The sequence below is a fragment of the Lynx canadensis genome, chromosome D1 (assembly GCF_007474595.2).
Source record: "Lynx canadensis isolate LIC74 chromosome D1, mLynCan4.pri.v2, whole genome shotgun sequence".
Lineage (NCBI taxonomy): Eukaryota > Metazoa > Chordata > Mammalia > Carnivora > Felidae > Lynx > Lynx canadensis.
This window is the reverse complement of record NC_044312.2, coordinates 25,331,701-25,344,468: the sequence shown is the minus strand read 5'-3', so window position 1 is coordinate 25,344,468 and position 12,768 is coordinate 25,331,701. Positions and strand designations below refer to the sequence as shown.

The window sequence follows — 12,768 nt, the reverse complement described above, 5'->3', positions numbered from 1 at the left end:
TTATTTGTCCTTAGGCAAAGTGTCGAAAAGCCTTGCTTTTCAAAAATGATCCTTACAGTGGAGATCCTAATAAAGAGCTTTCAGAACTGTTGTAAGGATTTGAGGTGATTCCTGTAAAATACTTTTCCACTGCCACAGGGTCTCAGTAAATGGTATTTTACCATTATCTCCTAGGCCACCGTGCTCTGCACACATCTTCCCTGCTGACAGCGCTCTTATTATTTCAGCGGTTGTTAAAACTGTGGTTTCTGTTAACCTGGTTACAGAAAATTTTCCACTTGACACCCCCATAACCATTGGGCCAGAGCAGTCCCTGCCTCCAGTCACAGTATTTCCCTGCACTCACGCATACTTAACCAAACTTGAGGTAGGACTTCAGTCACGTTTCCAACTCAGAAGCTTTATTTTCAGGCATTGTCCTCGCCTTGCCAATAGGGACGTTTCTTGGAATTGTCATAATCAAGGCATAAAATTATTTTGACTGCCGAAGGACTCTCTTCTTTGCCCTGGGACCCTTTCTTTCCTTGGGAGCGACCTCAGGCATCCGAGGTCTGGGACAGAAACACTTCTGCCTGTGTATACGGCAAACCAGGGGGAAACGTCACTCTTGCCTGTGAGGGTCCAGGCCCGCAGATGCATTTGGCAAACCTGCTGGAGATCATAAGCCTCAGGACTTGAAAAAGCCCACTGATCTTTCTTTCCTCTCTGCACCCCGTCCCTTCTGTCCCCCAGCAAAAGCCTGTGAGACCTTCCCAGCTTCTAGCCCACTTTCCCTAAAGTGCTTCGCAGCTAAAGACGTCTGTGGGAACCGTGAAGCTCTGGGATGTGCCACTTGCCCATTGCAATGGTTGATTTACAGCCAGAATCTGGCACCTAGAGAAGGGGATCCTGTGTCTTTAAACAGCTGTGTGCCAGTGTGTGTAAATGTGCTTGCTAATCCAGTGACTAATTCAGTATATTATAAAGCAGCCGTGAGCAGGCTGCCAAGGCAGGGCTGTATCCCAACTGGAGTGGGGTGTAAGGCTCAGAGAATATTCTTCCTTGAATTCTGCCACACCACCCGTCTCTGGAATGGAGTCAGAATTTCATCCATCTGTCCCCTGCACCAGACTCGGCACTTGCCTTCTCCTGGTTCCTGTCCTGCTCTCAGCCCCGACTCTTCTCTTTCCTCCTCCCCCTCCCTCCATTTCTTGGGTCAGTTTATTTACTCATCTGAGGGTGGAGCCCGTGCTCATTCTGAGTCAGGGCCACGGAACCAATCAGAACTGCTCTGGGACATTCCAGGGGACAGAACTCATGATCCCTCTTGGAAAAGAATTTTCCAAAAGATCTCTTTTGGTCACAGTGCTGTGACTGCACCTTCTTTGGTTCATGTCCAGTGAGCCCTGGCCGGGTGTTTGTTTGCCTGAAGCCCTGTTCTGTCTGCCCTTCCTTTGTCTCCCTCCAGGGGTTGGGAGAGAAACCTCCAGAAAGCACCAGGTTCTGATGGAAATTTCTTTCTCTTGAAAGCCTTGTAGGATAGGAATCTGAGTGTTTGGGCAGCATCTCCTGGGGACATCTTGGGGTTTGGGGAATGTGAGGTGTTCTGGAGTCTGTGGCCCTCCCCTCAGTGTTTATGTATTAGTGGCTCCGGAAGTTGTAGACATCACATGTCTGCCTCTGGAAATGGACCTTGCCCGGCCTCTTCCGTGGTCTCCAGTGAGCAGAGCCTATCTGTCATCTCAGAAGGCTTTCCTATGGCAGAGTCCCAGCCTCTCCATCTTCCCTTTTCTCTATAATGCCATCCATCTGCCATTGGAGTTGGCCTTCGTACCTTGACCACCCCCTGCTGCTGTCTCTCACCCCCTACACACAGGACATCAGCAAGCTGTTTCCTGCCCTCTTCTCCAAGGCTTCTGGAGCCCAGCCACATCACTTCGTCTCCATTGCAAAACCTTTTGTCTTAGTCATTGTTGTATCGCCCATCATGAGATGTGACTCTGTGGCTATTGCTTGGATGCCTATGTGAGGTTTGTTTCCCCCTCTAGAAGGGAAACTCCGAGTGAAGGCTCTGTGTCTTCCCATCACCAAGGCATTGCGCGGCTCATAGCAGGTGGCTCCCTAGCTCTTAAAAAAATGGTGGTGTATTAAGACAGAGATTTAATTTCTATAATATAAAACTCACCATTTTAAAGTGTGCCGTTCGGTGGTTTTTAGTACATTCACAGAGTTGTACAGCCATCACTGATGTGTAATTCTAGTACATTTTCATCAGCCCTGAACGGAAACCCCATACCCATGAGTGGTCAGTGGCTCTTTTTGCATAAAGGAATGCCAGCGAGGCTGCCCCACAGAGGAATGAAGAAGTGAATCCGTGTGTCCTGAGAAGAGCCCCCCGCTACTCTCCCTGGTGATCCAAGCACTTTCCTGGAGGGGGGGGGTGCTCTCTGCATGTCCACAGTCGCTAAAGACCCTCCCATCCCCTGGCGCCTCACCAGGCAAGCCCCAGCCTTATTCTGGTGGCTCCCTTGGTTAGGTTCCACCATGCAGAAAGCCAGTGGATGTCTGGGCAGAGTAATGAGTGCTTTCGCCAGCTGCATGCCGACCATTCAGTCCGAGAGCGGGGGGCTGCGGTGGCTGCAATTTCCTAATGGCTTCCTGATGAGGCAGAGCCATTTATTAGCAGCGGATGAGGGCTGAGGGCTGTGCATCTTTGTCTCTCTTTCCCACCTGACGCAGGCAGATGGAGAGTGGCTTCTGCTCCCTCTCCCTTCTGCATCGATCACTTGGTCACTGCTCTCCACCTATTGGCCTATCATACCCATTGATCTGGAGAGCAGGTCTGCCTGGAGACCTCAGCCTCTGGGGTTTGCCACCTGGAGAGATATCTGGTGCCTTCTGCTCTGGGCCGGTGTGGGTGGGACTCTGGGGCAGCAGTGGGCTTGTCGGAAGGTTTGGGGCCATTAGGAGAGAGAGGCCTGTTCCGATAGGAGAGAAACACACAAACCAACCAGCGCGTGGAGCCTGAGAGATCACAGCTGGGTGTATCTATCCCTAAGTCCTTAGCTCCCTAAATTTAAATGGATTTCATTTAGGACTGGAGCTGCCTGTGTTCCTTTGGGAGATGGCCTCTGGAGTCAGACATGTGGTCTGACTGATTCATTAATTAGAAGCATCAGGTTCAACGTACAGGCCCATGGCCTTGATTTTATGTTCTGGCTTTTTCAGTGGCGTTTGTTGTATCCCCTCGACCCGATCGGAGGACCAGCAGGACTGGAATTATAGAATCTTTGAATGGCATGATGGTGATCCGTGCTCCTTTCAGTGCTTTTTAGGTCGAGGTTAATAGGTCACTAAAATTAACTGCTGCCTTCACTCTGGATTCATAGGAATAGCACCCTTAAATTTTAAAGCTGTTACATACAGCGGTATCATGCAATTGAAGTTAGGCATTGAAGGTTGCTTGCTTTCGAGTTCCTGGTATTCAGCCGGACTCTCTCATCAAAGGAAACGCTTCTGTATTAGAGCCTGACCATCGATATTGTAAGCTTACAGTCTGCGCTGGGAACAGGGAGCATCATGGGTCTGTACCATCCCGTCATGTGTATTGGATCTTCGTTTAGATTGATCCTCTGTGATTTTTAGGAACTTGGGGGAGGGGGAGCTGTGGTTGTCCAGCATGATGAACCTGATCTTGATAGTAGCAAAGTTGTGAGGGAGACCGACTCCTCCCAGGTCCACTGCCTTAGTTAAACAGCAATGGTGTAGAGAGAGAGAAAAAAAAATACTGAACAGGGAATCAAGAGGTCTAGAATTAGTAACCCTGTGACCAAGGGCACATTGATGTCACCTCCCTGAGTTTCACCTTCCCTGTCTGTAAAAGAAAGGGTTTGAACTAGCTGACATCTACAGGCCCTTCTGATTCTGGGTACTGAGAATCATGTAGGACCCCAGACCAGTGACAGAGCTCGGCCCCTCCTCCCCTCTACGAACAGCCTGCTTTTCATTCATCTTGTAATTACGTCGAGTTGCCAGGAAGGAGAACATCCCTCTAAGGAGTTGTTAAAGTTTTATAGCAAATTCTATAAATTCCTCTTTCCTGCTTTTTGGCCCCAGATAAGGCTTTATGTGTCATATCGCTATAGTGAGGTCGGTATAGAGGAGGAGAGACAAGGAAAAGTGTGAACACACAAGTGGGGTGGATGGGATGATAGTTACTGCTCAAGGCCATAAAAAAGGCCAAAGTTGAAGATACAGGGGCCAAAATTATAGATTAGGTGGATCTAAACAAACCTTGGAGTGGCCTCAGATGATAGGTTTAAGCAGTGAACCTAATGATTTAGGGAGAATACCCATAATCCCTTTGAGGCAATCTTTCTTCGTCCTAAGTACTCCTTTAGCAGCTCAGGGAACCTGAGCTGGTACTCTGAAATTACTACCTAAATCCCTCAAAGCAATAGGATTTCTGATTCCTCATTAGGGACGTACAATCACGTTTACTAAACTGAGCTCGGCCTTTTATTTCATGAGTTGTTGAATACATAAAGCCTGACGGTATAAGCTCCAGATGTGCTGTGTTAGGGCAGCGCCGTCGGGTTTTGGTACATTTTATCGGGTGTGCAGGCATTTTTGAAGACCGATAGGTCTTGGGCAGGGCTGTCCCAGCCACTTGCCAAACATACCTTGGGTGGCAACTTTTGCATCTTCTCTGATGTCAGCCGCGCTTCAGGATGAGAATTTGTGTCTCTGACTTCTCCCGGCTGCTGCCATGTGGCTCCCATGTGGCTCTCTAATTTTTTTTTTTTTAATGTTTATTTGTTTTTGAGAGAGACAGACAGAATGCGAGTGGGTTAGGGGCAGAGAGAGAGGGAGACACAGAATCCAAAGTGGGCTCCAGGCTCCGAGCCGTCAGCCCAGAGCCCGACGCGGGGCTCGAACTCACAAGCTGCGAGATCATGACCTGAGCCGAAGTCGGACGCCCAACGGACTGAGCCACCCAGGCGCCCCACCCATGTGGCTCTCTTGAATTTCCCTGGGATGGTTCAGCAGAGCCCTTGGAGTAGAAGGCAATGTTTAGCCTGTTGGGAGCATGGGTGATGGAGTCCAGGAAGCAGTGTTTGAACGAAGCAGTGGGTCTGCTCAGGTGGCTCACGCACCTACTTCCATCCTCAGAGATTGGCGTATTTCAGGTGGTCCGATGTTTCTTCTGCATTTCTGTCTCCGCCATCTGCCTAGAAAGAAAGATGTGCAGGAGTGTTTGCATGTTGTGGTACATATCATCTTAGCCTGTAATTCAGGTTTCTTAGACCACCCTCAAGTGGTCTAAACCCTGGGCATCTTGACTCAGGGACTTCTGAAGTCGCCAAAGAGGGTGTGGGGTGGTGAAGGAATACAACGCGTCACTCTTAACCATTTGTTGTTTGCACCGACTGCAGCCATGTCCGGCACCTGTCTGCCCTGTGCTTAAGCTTTTAAATTCCAAAACATTGTTTCTAGTTCCCTGTGAATGTGGTGACATTACCTGGGATAGTTTCAGTGACACGTCCTAAGCTATTTCAATATAAAGGAGGAAAAGGATCTTAATGTTTAGGCTCCTTTCTGCCTACTTCGAGTTGGTTTTCTAGGAGCAAGGAGGGGAGTTGGTGACAGGAGCTTGTAGGCATGAATGGGAAGCGGAAATTACTCCTCGGATTCATTGCTGCTTAATCTCTGTATCAGCCATGAGTTTCTTGCCTTTGGGAGATACCAGCTTTGCACTTAGGATTCTTGAGGCTGTAAGGTTGGACCGGATAGGGAAGGTGCAGTCGCTGGCCACCTGTGGCTCGTGGATGCTGAGGGCTGTCTGTGGAGGGGTGCAGCAGGGTGACTGTGCCCGCAGGGCTCACTGCCGCGTCCCTACCCCTCCTTCCCTGGCTCGGCTGTGTCCGTGTTCATTTCGGTGTCAGTGACAGGCTGAATGTGGCTACTGCCGGTTCTTTTCAGGAAGGATTGGAGGATTCAGAATATAAGTAACACAGTAACTATTGTATACCTGAAACTAATACAACACGGTATGTTAACTATACTGGAATTAAAAGAAAAGAAAACAATTCAAAGAGAAGCGGAACCATATAAAAAACGGAATATAAGTAACACGGGAAGGATTAAGATTGATGATCACTCCAGGGGCGCCTGGGTGGCTCAGCCGGTTAGGCGTCCGACTTCGGCTCAGGTCATGATCTCGCGGTTCGTGAATTCAAGCCCCTCGTTGGGCTCTGTGCCGACAGCTCAGAGCCTGGAGCCTGCTTCAGATTCCATGTCTCCCTCTTGCTCTGCCCTCCCCTGCTCATGCTCTCTCTCTCCTCAGAAATAATAAACAAACATTAAAAAATTAAAAAAAAAAAGATTGATGATCACTCCAAAGTAATGTTAGAGCAGAAGATGACCTTTCCAGAAAAGAGAGAGACTGTTCGAAGGGGCTGAAATTAAAGGGGAGGCAGAGATCGTCCTGAGACGTGAGACAGACGTATTTGTGAGTTTCAGCTCCTAGCCTCTTTCTGCTAGCTCCAAAGGAGTGAGGAGGGAACTTTCCTGCAGGAAAACTCACAGTGCCCCGAGACATGTGTACTGAACAGATCTGATAGGACTCCTCTGTTTCAGGAACCGTAGAGTTGACCTCCATCTACTGGCTAGGCTTCCCTTGACATCCCCACCTTCCTTTGACCTCTATAGAGAAAGGCCTTCATTGCTTTGGCCTGGCTGAGCAGCAGTTACACATATGACCTACCCCTTCTCAGTGATGGCTGTATTTTAGCAAGTAGGCAAGCAGACTTCGCTTGGCAAAAGAGATCCTTTAGGCTAAGAAGAAACTATGCAAGCAAAAAGGAGCCCGTTATAAGCAGGCAGCGTTCTTGGTGACCTCATCTTCCTCCCAGCTCGGGTCCAGTTGGAGCTGTGCATACAGGGCAGACTTCCAGTTCCTCCTGTCTGGGACTCACAGTGGCAGATATAAATAGACCAAGACTTTGTCTGTAGCCATTGTTCCCTAAATGCCCATTGTTTCTGGATGCAAAGTGGCTGCAGCTCCCTCCCTCCCTCTCTCCATCTCTCTCTGTCCCTCTTTCTCTTTCTCTCTTGTTCCCTCCCTCCCTCCTCTCCTCTCTCCCTGCCTCCCTCCCACCCCCCTCCCTCTCTGGGTCTCTCTCTCTTTCTCTCCTTGTGTAGAGATCTGAATCCCAGATCTCATTCCCTCAGCTGCCTTTGCACTTGCCTGGGCCTTAGTGACAAACTGGGAGAACTGGCTTCCTGGGCAGAGCATCTGAAAATTGTAGCCTCAGGTTCTGACTCCAGTGAAGGTTTTGTCCAAGTGTTTCCATGATATATCTGTGCTGAAAGTGAGGATATGGGGATCCAGCGGTGGTAAAATCAGGAGGATTTGTAACTGGTTGAGCAGCTGTACCCAAAGGGTCTTGTTGAATGTGCCCGTGTCAGAATGATGCATGGTCTCTGGTGTTATGGGGCTCAGGACTTGGTCATTGCCTTTTCAACATTTTTATCTGGGGGTCAGATTGGAGAAGGACACAGAAAGCATACTTACTGAAGTGCACATGGCACAGAGCTCATAGAATGAGGACAGATTCGTGATATAGAAATGATCTCCGCACGTGGAAACATGGATCCAAACAAACGAGGTCAAGTTCCATAAGGATAAACGTGAAGCCTGACACTGAGGTTAATAAGATTCAGTCAACGGGTGCAGAACTGGCTGAACTTCAGTCCCTGTGGAAGAGTAGGCCTGGGAGTGCACTCTGAGTGGCTTCTGTCGTGTGGCTGTTGGAAAACCCCGTGGCCGGCTGGGCCCACAGAGGTGGACCGTGTAGGGCGATTGTGTCCTTCTCTCTTGAGAAGTATGATGTTGGCCTGGCTCAGGATGCCCTGTAGGAACACGGGCCCACAGGAATGCTTCTGGGTAGCGGGGGGCAGATGGGCAAGAACCATACCGTCGTGAATGGTTGAAGGAACCACCAAGGAATTTGAAAGCCTGGATAGAGGCGGTGACGGTGGGATGTTAAAGCCATTGGTAAGCCGATAGATGAAGAAAGTTTAAACCTGTATGCGTGGCTTCAGCCTCCAGCACGAGGGGCAAAGGCTAGAACTCATTAGAAGGCGGATGTGAGCTCAGTGTGTGTGATCACTAAGAAATCATTACTGTGGTCCGGGAGGGAACCTGAGTGGTCCTCACAAAGGACCAAGCGACTGCATGTCTTAGGAAGTCAGGTGTTGTCCTAAAAGACCGCCGTGGGCCCTTCTGGGAAGCCTGGTGATTGGGTCTCCGGTCCAGCCCTACCTCTGATTGCCATTGCTCCTTACCACACAGTCCCTTGTCCACCTGGGGAGCCTGGGCAGGCTACGTAGGTAGAGCATATAGCTTTACTGGCTGTGGTTGGCATGTTGAGAAGCTTTGTCCCTGCACTCGGCAAACGGGCTTACGTATTCTTATTTTTCACTGCGGTTTCCCTGGGTTGAAGGCAGACAGTTGCACTGTGTGAATGTGTGTGCGTACGCGTTTTCCTTCTGTGTCCAGATTTATTTATTAAAAGAAAAACACATCTGCATAAAAAAGCCTTAGAACACAGGAAGAATGTCCACTTTGTTTTTCTTTCTGTAGCACCAAGACATGTGGGGTTTCAGCTTCCTCTGAGGGGTTTTTGAAGACCGGCTTTCATCTCAGACAAGGCTTTTTCCCATTGGAAAAAAACGGTCCTTTTTTGGTTTAAAAAATGTATTTATATAATGTATAAATAAATAAGAAAGTCGAGGGAGAATTTCCTTTCAAAATTGATGGAAAAATGCTGCTTTCTGAACATCATTAATTGGAAGTTGCTGGATCTTCCCAGCCCACTTCTCCTCTGCTCTCTGGCCTTTATGCGGGTTTAAGATTTCCCAGTATTTGCTTCCTCTGCGTTCTCCTCTCGTTGCCTCTCTTTTCCGCCTCTGCCCTCCTGCCTTCTGTCTTCCCTGCCAGCTCTCCCCCTCCTCCTCCTCTCCCAGCTCCTCTCTGTCTGCTCCCCCTGTGCACCCTGCCCCCCACCCCTTGCCCCTCTTCCTTCTAGCCTTTGCCGGGCTAGCCTTCAGCCACTGGAGCCCTCGCTGCAAGAGGCCTGTCTCTGTGTTTGTTTCCTGCGTGGGAGGGAGAGGCAGGCCTTGAGAAAACAGTTCAAAAGTGCAGAAAAACTTTACCTCTTCCAGCCTAAATAAACGGGCTCTACTCCATTTGTTTGCCCAGATTTTTCCTTTGCCCGTGGAGAAAACTCCTCATCCTCCACCTTGATCAGCCTGGCCTGCCTGGTGATCCTCATGAGCCCCCGCCATGCCTGTCTTGCCCCCAGACCCAAGTGTCAGGTGGGCCCCGAGCTGGGGGATTCTGGGTAGGTCGTGCGGTAGAGCCCCTAACAGCTCTGGTGACGTGACTGCTCTCTGCAGAGGGTCTCAGGGATTGAGGTGCTTTCCTTCTCCAGGAAGAATTTTCTCTCTAATAAAAATGATGGGGGAAATAGAAAGACATGTCCTTGTGCTCAGCATTTCTCCCTGCCCGGCTTTAACCTCTGCTAATAGGTCTGGGTAGAAAAAAACACCTGGCTTTAGTGTCCGAGGATCTGGGTGCGAGTGCTGGTTAGACCACGAGACCGGCTTGACTGTCTCAGCTAAGTCACTCGGGGTGGTGGAGATGAGAGTGCACACTTCGTTGTTTGCAGGGTCATAATGGAGTATGGGAGCAAACGTTCTGCAACAGGGGAAATTCTGTTCCGATAACCGTGCTGGAAATTAAGAGGCGGTGCACTGGGGGGGGGGGGGCAATTGAAGTGAAATAAATTGGTCAGCCCAGTTAACCAGCATCTCTGGGATCTCAGGCTGTGAGGCATCGAAGACTGATACGTAAACTAGGAGTGGTGGAAGCAAGATGTAGGATGTCACATATTTCCCTGGGTCATCTTGGGTGGGGTTATCTTCTGCCACATGGGTACCAAGAGCCAATGGTCCTGTCATGGGGATTTCAGTTGAAGGCAGGACAGGAGTTTGCCCTCACAGAAGTATGAGACAGGAGAAGAGCCAGTAGGATCTCCTGTAACTGTCTGCAAAGCCTTGGGGTAGAAAGGGGCCGGTTCATGCTTTCGTCCTGAATAATGTGGAAACACGGCTGTGTGTTTTTCTCCGTGGTGTTCATGACAAAGAAGTCGCACAGTTTGGGGATGTTCAGGACTTGTAAAACGTGTGATATGGTGGGAATCAAGTGTGATCCTGCCCACAGGAAATGATATGAAACACGTGACGCACTCTGTAAATGGCTTTACATGATCATTTAAGAACTTTTAGTTTTTCTTGAAAATACTCTACGGAGCCGGGCCTTTTATGCAGGCATCCTAATCTCAGTAGTTAAATCGCGAGAGAGTCAGTCCATTTCAGGGCACGTGATTGGGGTCAAGTGCAGCTTGGGTTTGGGCAAGCTGCAAACCTACAGAAGAGAGTTTTGAGCACAGAATTACCATTTTGTGTTGTGGCACATTGGCTCTAAAGTGGCACTCTTAGGAAGTGCTGAACACCAAGAGGCATCTTCGGTGCATTGGATCCTGTAGCTGTGAGGTCTTCTCCTGGCAGGACGCATTTGAGAGGCTGTTGCTGCAAGAAAGATTCTCTCGTTTGCAGATTTCCCGCTTAGTCTGGTGAAACAAAGAGCCAGATTCAGGAGATGTCAATTTCCAGTGACCTCTCAGAATCAGATTTTTTTGCAATAAGTTTTTCATTTTCTCAGTTGCTTCCTTGTACCTGGCGAAATGGCCAGAGGCCTTCTCCTTGCTGTCTCTTGAACATCAGGAAATAAAATTGTGTACATTTTTTGTTTGTTTGTTTTTGTTTTTAGTCTTGGTATTTTACAAGACACTTTATAGTTCAGGTCACCAAGAATTTACTGAGCACCTACTATGTAGTAGGCTCTGGCATTTTCACACACGTTTAATTTAATTTAATCTCATCCTCACTGCAAGGAGGGGAGAGAATCCTGGGTAACCAAAGAATGCTCTGTCTCAGTGGTCTTGGAGACCCTGTCTCTGGCACCTTCACTTGGCCAGGGCTGCTAGAAACAAACAAACAAATAAACAAACAAACAACATGTGATTTAGGAGTCCTTCCACTTGTTCCGATATTTCCTCTTTCAGGCCATATGCCCAACGTTTAGGGTAGGAGAGTTGAACTATTCTAAGGAAAGAGCAAGAAAATTTAGCTGTAGGGCCCAGGGGGCAGTTCTGTTTTCTGGCTCAGATTCTGGAACGGAAGAGCCTCTCTGGGTTTCCCTGAACACCTGGAATTAATTTGGGTTTTGCTCTGACTTCGAAACATTTGCTGAGGTGGAGGATGGTGGAGGGGGTAGGAAAGAAATAAATCCAGTGATTAAAAATAGCTTTGCATGTCAGGTGCCTGAACGGATTTGGGAACATGCCTGCAATCCCTTTTGTCTGGCAGGTCTGAACTCCGGCGCTGCCGAATTACAACTGCTTTCATTTGTTTTTCCTGCTCCCCTACCATGTAATGGTCAAGGGCTCATTGGAACCATGTGTGAGCCTGGTGAGTCACCAAATCCTCAGGACTTCGGCGGTAATAATGTGTTAAAACTCCTTTTGGGGGATGGGGCAAGGGTGGATGAAGGGAAGAAGGGAGCGGACTGAAGTCACTTCCTACAGATGTTCGATGTTCGGGAGTCCTCTCTGCAGGCTTCTTTTCCCAGGCCCGGCTGCAGGACCTGAGGCCGCTGTCCCAGTGCACTTGGGAGCGTGCTGTGCCTCGCCGAGGACCATCTCTTTTGTCCCGAGGCGGCTTCCCCCTGAGAAGGGGCGCCTACCTCTGCACTGGCATGTCGTACCCGAGAGGTGTGCACTCCCCAGTGGCGGTGCACCTTGGCAGTGGAGCCGAGATGCTGTCACTGGAGACTGGCTTGCAATTTTGGTCACTCACGTCATTGGAGGGTGGATTGGGGATTTTCTGTACAACTTCTCCCCCCCCCCCCCCGTCTTTGGAATGGTTTTTTATTGGCCGGTGACTCTTAGGAGATTGGATATGTAAAGAGAAGGGCGGAAGCTGTGAGAAGTCTGTTTCAGAGCTCATGGTGTCCCATTACTTGGGGGCAGTGATGGACCGTTTGGTAGGGATGGATGGCTCCACAAGGGCACCACGCCATATGTGCTTGCTGGAGCAGAGTCCTGCTTGCCCCTCACTGCCGTCACATCATTAGGTTTATGACAACGGAGCCGAGGGGCTGAGGAGGGACATCGATTTCCCTTCATTGCACTAACCACAGCTGGAAGCTTTGTGGATTATAAGATCTAGGGCCTGCTACAGGCTTTAGACTCAGGAGTGTGGGAGAAAGAGGATCCTTCCAGGTCTCTTCATGCCCAGTTCCAACCCACCCTTCCGCAAATGAGAGAGAGGGCCGTGGAATGGGTTTTGAGATTCCCTTTCACATTTTTCAGAGATCCCAGTATCTTCACTGGGGGAAGTCCTCTGAGAGACCAGAGACAACTTTCCAGGAACAAGCTGCTCTGGAGTCAGTTATCAGTTGCTGGCCACAGCCAGTTTTTTCTATTTCTATTGATCTAAAAGAGCAAAGATGCCTTCCATCCCACACTGGGACTTTCTAGGCGGCTTGGCACTCCCTTTTGGATGCTTCCCAGGAGCTCAAGCCTTTTCTTGCACACTCCAAAGTCACAGTTAGAAGTTCATGCGGACATTAACCATCAGGAACAATGATCCCTGCAGTCT

At 49.3% G+C, this 12,768-nt stretch overlaps 1 protein-coding gene across 5 annotated transcripts in view; it reads left to right on the top strand.

The window, feature by feature from the left end:
* ETS1 (ETS proto-oncogene 1, transcription factor) overlaps window positions 1-12,768 on the top strand; it is a 131,161-nt gene that overhangs the window by 80,192 nt on the left and 38,201 nt on the right. The window contains exon 2 of one of the 5 annotated variants that reach the window (XM_030333669.1): window positions 11,476-11,577. The exons of the other annotated variants lie outside the window; for them this stretch is intronic. Within the exon in view, the coding sequence (XP_030189529.1) occupies window positions 11,476-11,577 (102 nt within the window). The remainder of the gene's footprint in view (window positions 1-11,475; window positions 11,578-12,768) is intronic. 5 annotated transcript variants of the gene reach the window in all.